The 17,744-nt window shown below is 47.6% G+C and overlaps 1 protein-coding gene across 1 annotated transcript; it reads right to left on the bottom strand.

The window, feature by feature from the left end:
* Nucleotides 1-1,403: 1,403 nt before the first annotated feature.
* On the bottom strand, nt 1,404-5,134 carry NFKBIA (NFKB inhibitor alpha). The gene is made up of 6 exons (XM_066322106.1): nt 4,773-5,134; nt 4,356-4,464; nt 3,593-3,803; nt 3,016-3,104; nt 2,637-2,897; nt 1,404-2,154 (listed from the first exon to the last, which is right to left on the bottom strand). Exons 1-6 carry the CDS (start codon nt 4,994-4,996, stop codon nt 2,107-2,109), a joined length of 942 nt encoding a protein of 313 aa, XP_066178203.1. The 5' UTR covers nt 4,997-5,134; the 3' UTR covers nt 1,404-2,106.
* Nucleotides 5,135-17,744: the final 12,610 nt, after the last annotated feature.

Raw genomic sequence — 17,744 nt, 5'->3', positions numbered from 1 at the left:
CCATTTCTACTCCCAGCCCTGGAATCACTTGGGATTCTTTGCTGGTGAAAAACCTGTAGCAACAAGTGAGCAAACTCCCACGGTCAACGCTCCCAGCTCAGAGTTAATGGTTGATCAGAGCACAGGGTGAGCTCTCTACAAGAAAAATGTTTTGGCAGATTCTTAGCCAGCCCCACACCTGGAAAATGCAGGTTTGCAATGCAGGTGTAGCCACGTCTGCCAGAAGTTTCAGTGCATATACCTGAGTTATGCTCGTGAAATGAGAGTGGAAGGGAAATAAAAATGACTCAGATTGACAATTTTATACAACCCTTTCCACAGTGGCCTTTGGCTCCCATGCAAATTAGGAAACACACAGCCAGCTGTGGTGCTCTTCCTCATACCAGCCAACCCTCCTTAGAGCAGGTTGTGTCAGGAACCCTTTGGGAAGAGGACAGAAAAAGGAATGGGTGTCCCTGTGCAACATGGGGCCACAGCATTCTCCAACAGTCTGAGCTGTGCCAGGTGCCAGCAGCACAGAATTCCCTTGTCCAGCTCTTGGCAGAGCTCCATCATCCTGCATCAGCAGCTTTGCTGCTCCCTGTTTCCATCCAGGGGTTACAGCACAAACAGGGCACGGTCACCTTTTACACAAGCCAGCCTTTACACGGACACAGAACAGGCTAAAAAGTATGGCACTGACAGTAGTCCAGTATTGTGATGCACTGCCAGCAGATAGTGAGGTGGAGCAGAGGATTTGGGTGAAGTGATTCTGTCTGCCTGAGTGCTGGAGAGAAACTTGAGGAGTAACTGAAGCAGTTAAAGCCACATCCCCCACTGTTATGAACTGTACAAGAGCTGTAGCTCCTGCAGTGGGAACGTGGGGGTGCCCCACCATAATTCCAGGGATGCAAGGCAGCAGTACATGTTCCCAGGACATGTTCCCTCTTCCCATGGAAATCCCCTTTGGAAATTCCAAAGGGGTCAGAGTTCAAACAAGAGCGATAAACAAGAGGTGAACAGACACAGTGCTGCGCTGCAAAGCTCCAGCCTCCCCTGGCAGCAGCTGAGCTGGAACAAAAGGTGCCATGAGGGCAGGTGGGCAGGGGCTGCCAAAACCAGCCCCAAACCCCCTCTCTAGTGGGCGGGCAGCCTGGTGCTGGAAGAGAGGGGGAATCCCAGCCCCACCATCCGCCTGCTGCAGCGGGCGCAGGAAACAACACCTACGTCCGCTTCCAAAATTAGCTGCAGCACAAGGGCAGAGAGCTGCGAGCTACTTAGATGTCTTACAGTGCTGAGGTGAGTAACCTAAAAGCCCTGAGAATGTGACCCCAATGGGCTACTAGGTGTTAAGGTTTCTTAAAAAGCAAACCAGGTAGATTCCCACGATCTCAGGGAGGTGGGCAACGAACCGTTTCGCAGACTAGGTAAGCTGACTTTTTTTAATAAATACATATCTCACATGTACCAAAATAATTATAAACAACAACAACAACAAAAAAAATGTACAGTATATACACAATGTACAGTTGCTAAAAAGTGTAGCAATTATGACACACACAGTGTGTGAAACACACTTCTCCAATGCCCACAGTTAACATTATTGCTACTTTTGCCTAAGAGTCAAGAGGCCATCAATCCCTCGCTCTGACTCCACCTGGGACGCCCCACTGAGAGTAGCTGAGGTCACCAGAAAGGACAGGGACTGCCACCAGCCCAGCAGGAATGAAGGCAGAGTCTCTGAGAAGGGGTGCTGGCATGACTCCACCTTGCCATGAAAGGCCACTTGTTCCCTGTAGTACTTGATGCCACAAGAAAGCTCCCTGTAATGAGCAGGTTGGATGTGCAGTCTGTTACCTTCGCAGGGCTGAGAAGATTGGCCATGTGGCTCTTTATCAGGTGGTGTGAATAATCACAGATCTGTACTGATGTCACACATCCTGCTCCTGTATTTAAACACAAGGGAGATCCTGGAACTGTCCTGTTACAATTATGTGCTCCTTCTCCTTGCTGGCCAGTGTACTTTTTCCCTCCTCTTTTTTCTCTCCACATTGTGACTTTCTTTTTAGATGAAGAAAGTCAGTCCTTTTTCTATACATATGTATACAGTCACTTCTTTTCACGGCTTTAAAATGTCAGCTGTCGTCCTCCAATAAGGCAGTCATCATATATAAGCTGCAAGAAAAAAAACACCCAAAATGCTGTTAATGCAAAAATCTTACTTAAAAGTATCATATCCACTCTGGGATAACAGCCAAATTCAACATGCCTGGACTTCAGCAGTGTATAAAATTTCTACGCCAAAATGGTTACATATGCCATTTAATGCAGCACTCAGAATGTTAGAAAAACAAATTATAAGGAGGAGAAAACCACCCACTAACTTGAATTCTCTCCCATGAGGTTCTGTGTCAGCCACAGAACCATGCCAAATAAAGTTAACCTCCATTCCTTCACGTTATTTTTTTACATTTTATTCTTACTCTGTTTATATGCTTGCCCCATCTGCCATTTTTCTGATTGTTGATAGCATAATTTTGGGTATCTGTTACACAGCAAGAGGTTACTGGGGCATGCCATCAGAGTGACACCAAAAAACACCCTGCACAGGACAGGATTTTCCCCATTCTCTTGTAAAAATGAAAACAGCAGCTTACTTCATCCTCTGTGAACTCAGGCTCCGATTCACTGCTCTCTTCATCCTCACTTTCTGGCAACATCTGTAGGTCAGCTGTGGTCAGCTGCTTCAGCTGCTCCTGTATGCTGGCGTTGTCTCTTCCCCAGGTGAGCTGATAGGGGGAATAGCCCTGATAGGTGACTTTGTTCACGTCTGCCCCGTGTTTCACCAAAAGCGACACCAAGTCTGAATTCTGCAGGTCGACTGCCAAATGTAGTGCTGTTCTTCCATTGCACGGCTCCTGTGAGAACACAGCACGAGGTTTGGCACGTTAGGAGAGGCAGAGCCATTGTCAGATCCATTCATTCTTAAAGACTACAGAGCCCCGCTCAGTTAAATTCATGATACAAGTTACATACCTGTGCATTTACATCTGCTCCCAAGGACAGCAGATACTCGACAATACCCAGGTAGCCCTGAATAGATGCTAAATGAAGACATGTATGTCCTGAAAGACACAAACAAAGGGAAAACTTGAGTAAGTCTAACTCAACGTCTCATCATTACTTAATAGTTAAGATGACGGGCCAGGATGGTATCTAAATTTGCAATTCATTCATGGCAAAAGGGTGTTTTCCAGAAGAGCCTTCCAGCTTCCAGCATGAATAAAATCTTTTCAAAAGATTTCTTGGAGGCTTTATTCCAGCGTTTGAGCGCAACTTACTACAGACAATAAAAAGGAGGAGCAGGGCAAAGGCACTCACTAAAAACGCAAAGCTCAAAGCCATGAGAGACTATAATGAGAGTGAGAAGGCCTACGAGACAGTGGCATTTCAAAAAAGCCAGACACTGCTGTATGCTTCGGGCTCCTCAACTCTCAAATGGGACATAATGATCCTTCTCCACCTCTCCAGAGATCTTTTTAAGATGCTCAGGAGACAGACCCTGCCCTGGGTGCAGCACAGGCAGATGAACTGTTGAGGAGTGTGGCCGTACCGTTGTAGTTGGCTGCCTGCAGGACACTGAGGAGGTGGTGTGGCTGGCAGTACTGTGTGAGCACGGTGACACTCCTGAGGGAGCCCTGCTGGCACGCAATGTGCAGGGGGGTGTTTCCTCGGAAGTCCCTGATTTCCAGGTCGCATCCGGCCTTCAGAAGATGCTCAGCGATTTCGGGCTGATCAGTTATCACTGCCAGGTGAAGAGGAGTCTGCAAGCACAAGGGAAAAAGCAGACTGTAAGTGACACCAAGAACTTGGCAGCAACATCTGGACAAGCAGACCTCTCGTTCACTCCGTGATTTGTGCCAACAGATAAAAAAGCATGAAAGCACGCCCCGTAAACTCAGTTCTTTATGCTTCCCAAGTTGTTGTATAGCCGCCCATTCATCTGGAAGTGATGAACTTTGGGCTCTCTGGATAAACCAACAGCCAGTTGGTATGAAGGGTATCATTAACATCTCCATAAAGAGGGATGCAACCCATGGCATCATATTTGAAATATGTGGGCCTTAAATGCCACTCTCTTGGGGGAGAGGAAGCATTGTACCAACGCTGGCTGGAGCCGGCTGGGGACTTTCCTGAACGTAGGCTTTGATTCCATTGATTCCATCAATTAAAAAAAAAAAAAAAAAAAAAAAAAAAAGAGAAAGAAAAAAAAAAAAAAAAAAAAAAAGAAGGGACTTTTTGGGGGAATTCCCCAGAAGGAGCGTGTGGGCGTGGCAGAAGCTGATCCGGATTTGGGGTTATCGAGGTGAAAGTACCTGGCTGAGGTTGTTCTGGAAGTTCAGGAAAGCCCGGTCACCGGCTGCCTGCTGGATCACCTCCAGGCTCAGGGCTTTTTCCTCGTGAATAATGGCCAAATGCAGAAAACTGCGAGAGGAGGGGGGAAGAAAGGAGCAGTGAGGCAGCAGTTAAGGCACACGCGTTAATCCCCGCCACGCCACGCTCAGCCCGGGCCCGGCGCGGGTCACGCTGTCGCAAGCCGGGGCTTTCCGCGGCCGCGGGAGCCGCCTGGGCCTGGCGCCGCTCCAGGGACTTTCCGCAGCCCTCCCTTCCCTCCCGCCCGGGCCCGGCCCGGCGCCGCCCCGCCGGCAGAGCACATCCCGTCCCGTTCTGATCGTGCCGAGCTCCCCCACCGCCTCCGAGCCGCCCCTGCCCCGTCCTCGACCTGCACTTACGTGTCCCCGTCCTCCGTCAGCTGCTGCGCCCAGGCGGGCGGCTCGCGGGGCTGCAGCCGAATGTCCTCCAGCTCTTTCACCAGCTGCCGGTACTCCTCCTCCTTCATGGAGTCCAGGCCGCTGTCGTGGCGGTCGTCGAGCGGCAAGGCGCCTTGGCGCTCCTTCTTGGGCTGCTCGTAGCCATCCACGGCGGGCGGCTCGGCGGCGCGGCGAGCGGCGATCATGGCGGCGGAGCGACGGGCGGCCGGAGTGAGCGGCGGCGGCGGCGGCGCCTCGCATATACGGCACGGCCGGGGGATTTCTGCGGGGGAGGAGCCGCGGAGGACGGGAATTTCCAGCCACTCAAAGCCCGACCGACGGGTCTGATCCTGCTGGGCGCCGCCGGCGCTGGCACGGAGGGCGGAGCGGCTGGGGCCGCCCAGAAGGGGCGTCGGAGGGGAGGGGAGGGAAGAGGCCGGGCCCTGAGAGAACTTGGCGTTTTTCCAGGGGGGAAGTACTCGCCTCTCCGGCGTCCCCGTCGGTACTTCCCTGCCGCGCCCCGGGGGATTTCCCTGCCCTGCCCTGCCCGCTCCCGGGGCTCCCGCTGCACCGCGGGGTCCCTTGGAGGCCGAGGAGCGCCTCGGTGCCCGCCATTGCTGGCCCTGAGGGCGCCCCGCATCCCCTCACATCCCGGCGGTGTCCTGTCCGTCATAGAAACAGAATGATCTTGTTTGGATGGGTTCTATAAAGAAGAGGTTTTTTTATTTTTTTTTTTTAATTTGTTTTGTTTTGTTTTTCCTGTCTCGCAGCTGTTTCTGGTCTCGCTGAGTGTTTCTGCTTTCCCCCCATTTTGGCATTTTCTCGTGGGGTGGCATTCCTTGGAACAAGAATTTAGGAGAAAATAAAGGCCCGTCGAGACCAGCCCCCCTGCCAGAACAGGGACATCTTCAACTGGATAAGACCCCCTAACCTAACCTTTAATTTTTGCAGCGATGAGGCATCCATCACCCTTCTGGGCAACCTCTAACAGTAAGAGGTTGCCCAGAAAGTTCACCACCATCATTGTAAAAAAAAAAAAAAAAAAAAAAAAAAAAAAAAAAAAAAAATCCTTTTTCCTTATATCTAATCTAAATTACCTTTTTTCTGTTTTAAACCCTTACCCTTTGTCCTACGGCAACAGGCTGCAGAGGCTGTCCCCATCTGTTTCTCCAGGCTGCCCTGAAGCACTGCAGTGTGGCCCTTCCAGGACTCTCTGGCCACATGAGCAGTGACACTCGTAGAGGCTCCATCACCCGTGAGGAGGGCACAATTCTTGCACAGTCTGCACAAGGACAGATCCCCGAGCCTCTGAGGGTCATTTTGAAGTCTGATGAGAGCATCCACCTTAGGAGTCATTAACCAGCACTCATAAAATGATTAGGAACAAGGTTTTCAGCGAGCCCAGGACAGCAAAGTCATGCCAAAATGTCAGGGAATCAAACGCCAGCACAGCAATGCTGAGGCTGCTGCTGCACCAGTGCACTGCATCTGCCCTGCTTGGCAGAGAGTGTCACTTCTGGGAGAGATTCAGACAGTATTGCACACCGTGGATGTTACACTGCCATGCCTGCAAGTGTGCAGGGTTTGCCTCAGCATTTAGAGGATTTTGCACCTCTGCTGTGTAAGTTTTCACTCTGTAACAGAACAAACCTTTTAAAGAACAAATTACATCTTCAGCCGTTATTCTTACTTTCTCTGGCCACTCTTCTCTGTTTTTTTTTTTTTTTTTTATTGCTGTCATGCCATTTGTGGATAAATGCAGGATCCCACATGGATAAAAGGCATTGTCTGTCTGCAGAGCTGAATTTTTTCCTGGTGAATTTTTGTTTCTGCTTCTCAGATGTAGGGGATTCCCACGAAGAATTTTTCTTCTCTTGCAACTATTGCTGGCCTCACTGAGTAACACTGTCTGTGCTTTTTTTCCTTTTGCAATTTTCCCATGGGATGGCATCCCTTTGAACAAGAACTTATGGGAAAATCCAAAGATAAAAGGAAGACCCAGAGGAGAGGAAGAATGCCTGGCTCTCTGTGAGCAGATGTTTCTCATTTTCAGCCCAGCTGTGCCATTCCGGGACTTCTTTTCAGTGTTCATCCCTTGGCCAGGGACAATCCGGTGGTGCTTTTGGGCAGGTTTAGAAAAAAAGCCATAAAACTCCTTCTTTTTTAAGTCAAAGGTTATGAAAGTTTCGTGAGCTTTTTGAAACAGTTCCCCCTTTTTAATGTAAATCGGCAGGGGAAATTTAATTAACAAATGAATCTCCTCCTATCAGCATCTCTTCAAAAAACGAAGATGGGAGTTGAAAAGCAAGCTCCTGCTCTGACTAGCAGGGGAATTGAGCCCAGCAAGGACCTGGCTCTTTGCAGTTGGGATTTTGCTAGAACCACAGAGACATTAAACTTGAAAACTTCTGTCCTAGCTGTGATGGCTGTAAACTGACTTCAGCGAAGGGGATTCTTTGCCTCCTTCTATAAGTGACCTCCAGCTGCCCTCACAGGCCATCACAGGACTATTTTTAGCGAGCGTTTGCAAGCAGCCTCTTTTCAGAAGCACACGAGGTGCTTTTTCTCTCGTGTGTGTTTGAACTTGGCAGTACTGCAGCCAGTTGTAGGTGGCGGAAAGGTGATGGAAAATGTTTTCTGGATGGAAAGTCATGCTGAGGCCAGCCCACTTCCTGCCCCAGGGAGATGCTGCTGCTCTGCAGCCTGGCCCTAGGCACCATGGGGCTCACACATGGGCCACTAACCAACCCTGGGTATTAGACAGGGGAAAGCACAGCTCGGCTCCAAAAGGGATTTAGCCCACATGTAAAGCAGCAGCTAGCTGAAGATGCAGAGGCAAGTGGAACCCTCATTAACAATTAAGCAAATAAAGCTGTTGTCTTCGCTGTAACTCCTCATAGTTAGCACAGTTGTTGTACAATATTTGCCTGAAGGGATGACATAATAGGAGACAGCATAAAGCAAAGATTTTGGGGTGGTGAAGGTCATCGGTGCTGCTTTGTGCTGTTGAATTACCGTCCCTTCCTTTTTCTTTTCTTTCTTTTCTTTTCTTTTCTTTCTTTTCTTTTCTTTTTCTTTTCCTTTCCTTTTTTTTCTTTTCTTTTCTTTTTTTCTTTTCTTTTCTTTTCTTTTCTTTTCTTTTCTTTTCTTTTCTTTTCTTTTCTTTTCTTTTCTTTTCTTTTCTTTTATTTTCTTTTCTTTTCTTTTATTTTATTTTCTTTTTTTTTTATTATCACATCCAAGCAATTTTCCTATGCAATTTTCTATATGGTCCACAAGAGAAAAAGAATAGAAAGAAAGAAAGTCAGATTTTTAGATATAGGTTGGAGTCTATCACAACCCTAGTTTCCTGTGTGGCCTCTCACCCAAGCGGGGCAGTTCTGGGAAGCTCAGACATGTCCCCAGGGGATGGAGCAGCTGTACCCATCCAAGGTTGGCTCTGCTAAAACAGGAGCAAAACTTCATGAAAGCTGCAGTCATCTGTGCCAACCTGAGCCTTCTTTGTCTGCTTGTGTATTCTGGTTTAATACCTCTGCTATGTCTGTATTAATTTCAAAGGAGCGTTTTCTGTGCTTGTCATTTTGAGAGGAGATTAACATTCTCTGCGTTTTTAATTTGGGATTATGTTAGTCTCTGCTGCCTGGTCCAGCAGGTACTTCAAGGCCAAAGGACTACCTAAAAGCTACTTTGATAATGTAAAAACTGTAACCATGGGAGGTGGTTTTGCACCTGGTACCTGAGAGCTAGGTTTTGCAAAAGCCTCCTCCAGTTGTCCTGAGCACTCAGTTGGCAAGGCTGTGGTGCTGCAGGGACGAGATGTTTGTTTTTATCCTACCTTGCAGAAAGCAAACTGGCAGGGCTCCTAGAAGCAGCCTCGAGTGTCTGAATACTGAAAAGGGCCAGTAGGGTTTTAATCAGTTTTAAAAGTACGTGAAGAATTCTAGTGCTGCTTCCTCCAGCAAACGCATTCAATTGTAATTTCCTGATTGCCACACTAATCATGACAACCGTCTAATGCTGTTGATTTTCCAGAGTTGGTCCCTCAACTTCATCCTTTTGTGATTGCTGCTGCAGAAACCTATTAACTGTTTCCTCTCATTTAATCACAAAGATGGTAGGTGGCTCCCAGTAAATGTATCAGGAAAGGTGGTTAACAATATCCAGCAAGATCGTGGCCCAGGATATTAAAGCCAAAAGCAAAGCAAATCAGTGAAGTGGACCTGCTGTCTGTACATGTGTGTGCACATGCAAATGCTCCTTGGAGCATCAGGACTCTGGATTGTTGCTTCAAAAGTCTGTGGACTTTGCTAGTCCAAGGGAGGCCAGGGAACACTTGCCATTGTCATTTTGATAACATTATGCATATCCACATATCTCTGTTTCCCATTTACAGCTGCCAAAGAGATAAGAACCAGGCAGCTCCAAACAATTAGTCCGGTGGTAAACAAGGAAAACGTATTTCCCTCCTACTTTCTAATAATAATAATAATAATAATAATAATAATAATAATAGTAACTAATTTGAAAGCTTTAAAAAAAACAGCCAAGTGAGAGGAAGGAAAGTTCTACAAAGTCCATTTTTGTCAGCCAGGATGAGGGGCCAAAGGTAGCCACGTGCGCCACGTGGCCTGTATCCCTACCTCCTCAAACCTTTTCTTCAGAGGTTACTTTGGGATGGTCATAAACTCCAAAGAGCAGAATGGTGGATGCAGTAGGAAGCATTTCTGCACTTTATTTAAGCTGCTATAATATCCAAGCAGAGAGTCCACAGGGTAATTTTTGGCACACAAAGCCAAGGTCCAAATTAGGGCATTTAAAGTCCTACCCCTGGGCCACGGACACAAAAATAGAGTTAGCTGCAGTGTCCTGACCAGAGCCTAATGGATCTAGACTTCTGGTTGGCTACACTAGTCTGTTTTTATTTTTTGACTGCAGCTTATTTTTGGCATGTCTTAAACTGATGCATTGCATCCCTGGGAAGGTCTGTGTTTCTCTGCATGAACTGTGGGCTGTTCATCAACTGGTTGCATTTCTGGGGATCCTTAGGGATGAGATGTACTATATCAGTTTAAACTGCTTTTATTGTTATGCCTTAAGGGTAAATATCAGTCAAGTAATTTGAAATTTGCTAGCACTTGGAAGACAAGTTTTCTCTGGTGTCATTCCCGTTTTTCATGTGAAAGCTTTGTTAAAGCATGTTGCTTAAAAAGCTTTAATCTAATCCTCACTGCTTGATGCAGCAAAGCTTGCTGCCACATTTTTTTCATATAGGAGAAAAGAATCTTGGGGAGGGAGAAGGCAGGTCTTTGAGCTTGTTTTACTATTTTCCCTCCAGCAATAATGTTGCTCCCCATCAGCACAGCCCCCTGTGTGGTTGCAGACAGAGTGGAAGCACCTAATAGGGAAAATATGAACTAGGAGCATGCTAATAATTAAAAAGGGACTTTCCCCTTGCAGACAGCTGTGACATTTGGTAATGTTACAGTCTCTAGTTCTTCCCAGCAAGTAGAGATATTGCAAAGGTGGAGAGGGCGGAACAGTGGGACCATGCAGAAAACTGAGCTGGTGAACACTTGGGAGAGATAGCTGAGCCTGGCAGAGTGGACATCTAAATGGTTTTGGCTGTGCAAAGCAGGGAGCTATTTTTCTTTCTGTTTGGATTCCAGAGAAAGTCAAAACTGGATCTGGATATAAATTTCTCTGTGGTACTAGATGGTATTTCAAGCAAACTAGGGACCTTAACTGAGTTACTCCGTGGGTGTCAGAGCCTGGCTGCCTGTGGACAGTGAGAGATACCTGTTTCAGCACATTGTTTGCTCTGAGCCTCTAATGCTCCAACCTCTGTGCCTAAAGCTGATGGGTGCAAATAATCCTGGATAAACACAAAAAGGCAGCACCCTGCTGCTGTGTGCACAGTGGGAGCCCAGTGCAGCAGACAGGCACACGGCAAACCTCAATTATAGAAGCTCAACTGCATGTGGGCCCAGGGATTTCCCTGGGGACGGATGTGGCAAACACAGGGGCTAATGAGCTGAGTGCTGTAGTGTGTGTCTGAACTAGCTGAGGAGCTGCCAGGGGAGGAAGCAGGAAACACTTGACAATACTAACGGCATTATAGCCCTGACAGGAAAAACCCACAACAGCAGAAGATGAACTTTGGGCTGTGTTCTTCCTGAAAAAACCCAGGGACTGCCAGCCAAGGGGCTGTCGAGGTCAGCTCCACCTGTATACATCCCCTTCGGAGGCAGGCAGGCGCTTTGCTCCCTGCTCCTTCTGGTGAAAGTCCTCTGGAGTCACCGAGCCTGGCAGACTGCATGGCTCCGGGTGTGGTGACCCCAATCTGCTATCCACGATTTGCCTGGGGCTGGCAAGGGCTGTGGGCAGCAGCTGCTGCTGAGATAGCTCTTTGAAGAGGGGCTTGGCTTTTAGATACCTCAGTGCAAAACACTCATCTGGCTGTTCTGGTGCTCTGCTCGGAAAGTTCCCAAGGTTTTAACCAGGGGGTTTTTTTTGGGCATAGTTGTGAGCTGTGCTCAGAGCTGGATCATTGGCTGTGTCAGCAGCAAGCATGCAGCATTGTCCAAGGGCTGGATGTGCTTCTGGTGCCGTGTCCTGCTCCAGCACATCCTTCTTCTAGGTCAGCAAATGGCTGTTGATGAAAGTGGGGCTGCAGCACTTGGGGTGCGGGAGACTAAACTGGGAGAAAATCTCCAAGGGACAGCGAACAGCTAGACTGCATTTAGAGGAGTGTTAGGTGAATTCTGATTTACACACAGAGAGCCTAAAGGCAGGCTGAGAGAGGTTAAATATTCTGCGTGCTCTGAGTATTGCCTGCAGTCCCCTAGGACGCAGGTTATAATAAAATCCTCCTTTTCTCGCACAGCTCTTGTTCCCTCTTCTTTTCATGCAGCCAGCTGTTTACTGTGAGCATGACCTCTCGCAGGACAGGGGACGACTGGCTGCAAGTTCATCACATGTGGGAGCTCGGAAATGAGCAGTGCCATCCTGTGGTGCGGCTTCAGCTCTGCTGCCCAGCCGGTGGTCGGAAGGTGGCTGCTCCTGCTGGTCCTGAGGTACCCGAGCTGCATGCAGAAAATGGAACTGGAAGTGACGCTGTGTCTTACAGAGTGGGCTGGAATCATTATTGAAGCTGTACTGGGGAGGAAGAGGAAGCAGATGGAGATTGCAATGGAGAGTTTTCTAGCCTCTAAGGAGTTTAAATTTATCTCTCTCCAAAGCTATATCCATTCCTGGGGTAACTTTTCATTTAGCATACGTCTTTTAGGGCTTTGATTTCTTCAGATTTCATGGAAGTTTTGTACTAACTTATGGTTGTACTAACTTAAGTTACCAGACAGAAATATCTCTCCAGGATGAGCTCCTGCCTTTCTTGGATAGATAGTTCATGGATAGTAAACTTAGCTCTTCTGTGGGTTCCCCATCCTGTGCACATGCTGTGGTGAAGTCTGAGGGCCTGCCCATGGCATAGCCCTGAGGGCACATGTTGCTGGCCATCCCTAGATGTTCAGGAATCCTGTACAAATGGTGGAAACTAGCCCTTGAGTTCTTCCCAGACCAAATTTCTGAGCAGGCAAAAATATAACTTGCTTGGGAAAACACTGACCTCTGGTAACAGGCCTAGGGTCACGGGCTTGGTTTTATGCTTAAATCAGGAAATTTGTGGAGGCTCTGAAACACGTTTGTGGGAAAGCCAGGAAGGGAAGTGAGATGAGAGGGAGTGATTTTCCCCAGAGCATTAAAGAAAACCTGTATCAGCCCCTCTTTGAAACAACTGTTTGACTGCCACACTATTGAATTCTTCTGCCTGCATTCACAGACACAAATCCTTTTCTTGGTTGCATCCTCTGCCTCCCAAAGCCCAGCATCCCACTATGGCCATTGCAGCTACCTCCTGTATCCTCACCAGCTGGCAGGTCTTTGGCCCTGCAGACCTGGGAGACAGAAGCCATCACAATCAAAGTGTGCTTGTGTCCCAGGAGCCTACAGGAACTATAGCTGCTGTAGCAGTGCTCTGCCCATTTGGACTTTTCCAGAGAGCTCCAGGTGGGAAAACTTTCACATCAGCTCTGATCCCTCTACGCTGCCGTGGTGCTGGGCAGGCAGAATCTTACCTGTGACCTTCTGAACGTGGTGAAGGACACCTGTGGTTAAGCCCAGAGCTTCACCTCTGCAGGAGCCCTTCCATAGGCAGGCAGTGCTGCAGGGCAGGGGCTCAGCCTGACTTTTAGGGCCATGGGATGAGCCATCCTGGGCAGGAGGGCAGCATCAGCAGGGTCTTAGCTCATGGGGCAAGGGTGGGGTGTACTTGAGAGGGTGGAGTAGGAAACAGCTCACTGGGCTGTTGCACTGCTGCCCTCACAGGTGGCACCCACTCAAGCAGGGTTTGGAAAGAACCCATTTCAGTTTAGGTTTTTAAAATCCTGTTGGGGTGAACTGCTGTGAGAAATCACACCACGTATGATCAAGCATGCATTGGCAGAGGCAGGAACATTTCCCAAATGATTTCTTCCCTAAGGAGCATCCAGAGGCACCAAAATGTGTTGTCTTACAGGAAGGATGGAGCCCCTGGGAGGTGGATTGGGCAGATAAAAGCCTGCTCCTTGGGAGCTTAGCTGCACATTAGTTTCAGCTGCATCATCAAAGTGAGTCATTCAATAAAAACAATTAGCTGAGGAAATATCACTAAACAGTAATAATTACCCAAATGTCCCAGCATTGACCATTTAGACGACTAAATCAACACAATCAATTGTGTTAATGAATGCTAATACAAATCTAATAACTTTCTGGTTTATTTGATTATGTATAAAGAATTCACCTGCAGTGTTTGGACAGGATGGGGCGGCAGACCAGCCAGATGCTTGTTCACCTGTCTGTCCTGTGAATGGGTGATCCCCAACCTGCCAACACAGCACATGGCAGTGTTCCCTACATAGTGTGCAGAGCAGTAGAAGAGTGCTTAGATGGTGTCTAGGTACCCTTCATTGGGGCAGGCAGTTTTCATGGACTTCAGAGAGACTTATGCCCACACAGAGGTGTGGTGAAGCCTCTCAGGAGAGGCTACATTCTCCTTTCTGCCTCCTTGCCTGAAGGGTCTCACAAGGGTCTGAATCTCCTAAACTGGACCACTGGATAAAGTCACATGAACAACAAGTATTCATGTCTTCTGCCTGGGAATAAAAGGGTAAGGAGGCAAATTGTCCTTAAACCTGACAATTACAGTTTCAGTCAAGAACAAGTCACACTTGTAATTCATGTTGGAAACTGACCCTCTGGCTCAGCTTTTTACTCTCTCCTCCTGTCCTCATCACTGGTACCTCTGGAGACACAGATCTTCCCTGAAGTGCTTCGTGCTCTGGATGGACTGTGATCATCGTTCATTTTTTTATGCACAGATGTTGTTTTGTTGTGTCTAGACATTGGTATGATGCTTACCACCTCAATATCTAGAAATTATGGATGTTATAGGTCCAGTGGGATTCAGTTTGGTGCTGCAATTGCCCTCACACTTCCTTTAAAGGTGCAGTGAACTCCTCCATCCCCACTGCTAGCACACCAACCCTTCTGAGTCCATACTTGTAAATTCTTGGAAGAGGTTAATTCTTAAGAAAAGTTTGTTCTTCATGAGTATTTCAAGAAAGAAATCAGCAAAGCTACCAAGAAGGCAGCCTGCCCTGAAAACTGATGCCTGCTGTACTATTTTCACATCTGTAGAAATTGTTGTTTAGCTCTGCTGACACAGGAAGGAGTGAATGTGTCTGGCACAGGGACCAGTGACACACTTTTGCGACGTGGCTAAAAGCCAGCCAGGGGTGGCTAAACCCCAGCACCTCTGAGGTGAGAAGCTGCACTCGTGCTGCTCACAGTGATGCTCTGTCCACTGAACTACATTTTTGCCTCAGGTGAAAAACAGTGCAGGCATCAACAAGGTGAATTTCTCCTGCTGCCTGCTATCTGTTCTTGCTGTGGCATTGGAGGGTTTTCCAAGTGGGGCTGACATGCAGGTCAATGACTACAAAGGGCTGCAGCAGGTCTGGCTCTGTCCCTCTTGCACTCACCATCCACAGCTGTAGCAGAGGGAACAGGAGCCATACCTGGGAACTGGGAATCTTTGCCATCAGCTGAGGGAGCCTGGCCATGCTGCTGATACGAGCCCACAAGGACTGGGCTTGTTTGCTTGTCTGCTAGTATTAACATTCATTTGCTCTCTGAAAAAGACTTGCTTTGGGTTTTTTTTTTTTTTTTTAGGTCATTCTGTGTAACATAATCATATTGGAGTAGAATTCTTCTGCCTAATCAAATGAAACTTCATGTAGTTAGTTTGTCCTTAGCATTTACTAATGAATGTGATTGTGAGGATTTAGTTTCTCACATGGTTAATAGGAAGGCATTTAGATAATTATAGCTGTCTAGTGTCTTTCCACTGCTAATCGCTTTTACTGCCTGGTTCATTTCCAGACCAGCAAGTGAAAGTCTGGCACACAATTGTGCAGGGAAACTGCCCCTGTATTCCTGATATGACAGTTTGTAGGTGTGAAGTCAGTTCCCAGCTCCAACCTAAATTTCAAATGAACTTCAGAAAATCACAGCCTTCCCACTTGTCTACACCATGCTAGGTCATGCAGTCCAGCACTCCCTCCCTGACACTGGCCAGCTGGGGACACTTAGAGAAGAAAAATATAAGCAGAAAAATATGTACTGGTCTCACTCCTGGATTGTGCTTCCAGCTTCCAGAGCTTTAGGAATTTTCCATACACTTTTGTTTGGAACCTTCAGTGAATTCCCTTATCCCTTGCTGGACTTTGCCACACCTTTGATCTCCATGACATCGTGTGACAATGATACTGAACAGAAAACTGCACCAAAAATCCCTGGTGTTTGTTTTAGAACTACTATGTGGTATTTCAATTGAGAAAAATCCATACTTCTGTTCAGAGAAACAGGGAATGAGATTTTGTTCTTCACCTTTTTAGGGCACCTGTGATGTGACTGAGCTGTCACCCCCCTCTGCTGTCTCTGAGCTTCAGCTACTCCTGCTTCTATCCTAGTTATATTTTTCTCAAATGAGAACATTTCCATCCCTAGTTGCCTTAAAAAAAAACCAACAAAAACCCACCTATTTTTTCTGACTATCTTTTTAATGCAGAGTGACAGTGCAAACTATAGTTAAGATGGATTTCTAGAAAGAGAAAGTGATATTTTCTGGTTTTTTTCTCTGTTTAGTCCTATTAATGGTGGTGATTCTGTTAGTTGTGGGTGTTTTGCCCAAATGGAGCTCTGATCTCAAGTATCCATCATGGCTCTGAAATTCACTTCCTAGTAAAACCAGTTCATTTAAAGTCTGTGGCATGTACAGATTTTTCCCACTCAGGTGCTGTATGGTGCATTTGCTCATGTGGAATTTAAAGCAAAATCTAACTTCCTATTGCTGTGCTACATTGCAATATGAAATATTTCTGTACTTTTTAGCTATAGTTTAATATTTTCTGAATAATTCTTCATCAACTGCAGCCTTTGCTACTTTTCCCTTCACTTTGTTTACTTAGATCATGTGGTAAAAGACTTGGCATTATTCTCTTTTAAGACAAGATCTGGGGGAGGAAACATGCCTGTTACACAAGCTAGTGAAGTATGTTACAATGATGATAATGGTGATGATAATTCTCATAACCATTTTTGTCATCGCTTTGTCTTTTGATGGTTATCTTGTTGCTAACAAACAATTTTGTAGCTGTTTGGAACAGTAGTGTCTTCTTAGGAGCTAAATGGGTCAAGGAGCTTCTGCCAGCAGGAGAGATCTCTGTGCTGGCAAGATGAAAATAATGAGGAGGAAGCAATTTTTGGCTAATATAAAATTAAAATTGGGAGCTGTGACTACTGATCTGAGAGAGACGAAGGACCCTCAGAACCTCTACCATCCCTCCCAGCAGCCGCTCCTCAGTTTACTGCGACGGTATTTAATTTCAATTAAGAATTTTTAGTTTAGTTGAATATAGTTTATGATTACTTCCCCCTCGTCCTTTCCTGCTTACACCCTGTCTCCATCCCGCTCCTTTCTCGGCGGTGGAGGAGGAATAAAGAGGAAGGCGAAGGGGAAGGGGAAAAGGGAAAGGAGCAGGGGAAGGGGAAGGGAAAAGGGAAAGGAGCAGGAGAAGGGGAAGAGAAAAGGGAAAGGAGCAGGGGGAGGGAAAGGGGAAAGGAGCAGGAGAAGGGGAAAGGAGCAGGAGAAGGGGAAGAGAAAAGGGAAAGGAGCAGGGGAAGGGAAAAGGGAAAGGAGCAGGAGTAGGGGAAGGGAAAAAGGGAAATGGAAAGGAGCAGGAGAAGGGAAAAGGGAAAGGAGCAGGAGAAGGGGAAGGGAAAGTGGAAAGAAGCAGGAGAAGGGGCAGGGGAAAAGGAGAAGGGGAAGGGGAAGGGGAAGGGGAAAAGGAGCAGGAGCAGGAGAAGGGGAAAAGGAGCAGGAGAAGGGGAAAGGAAAAGCGCCTCTCCCCCTGGCCGCAGCCCAGCGGGAGGAGCTCGCCCGCCCGTCACAGAGCTCCTCTCTCCGCCTCTGTCCCCGCCGCTCGCCCCTTCCTTTGTGAAGCTCAGGGCAGGGCTGAGGACGGTGCTGGGTTTCCCTCTAGCGGTGCCTGAACCCTGCAGAAGGATGCAGCGTCCCCTCCAAGAGGCCGTCGCCGCTCGGCAGGAGTGGCTGTGTTGGGAGCCCGCCAGGCTCACGTTTCCAGAGGTACCCGATCCATAGAGACGGCGATTTGTCTCTAGGCGAACAGCTCCGGCTTTCCAGCAAAAAACCCTATTGCCGAGTTCCCTCCGGAAGGCTCCCGAGGTGTGTCTTCAGGGAAGACTCTTCTCTCCAACAAGAACAAGCATTCTTGTTGCATTCTTGTTCAGTAAGTGTTTGGTGCAGTCCAAAGTCTGGAGGCATTTGGCACAGCA

The sequence above is a fragment of the Sylvia atricapilla genome, chromosome 6, assembly GCF_009819655.1.
Source record: "Sylvia atricapilla isolate bSylAtr1 chromosome 6, bSylAtr1.pri, whole genome shotgun sequence".
NCBI lineage: Eukaryota > Metazoa > Chordata > Aves > Passeriformes > Sylviidae > Sylvia > Sylvia atricapilla.
This window is presented reverse-complemented; position numbering and strand designations above follow the sequence as displayed.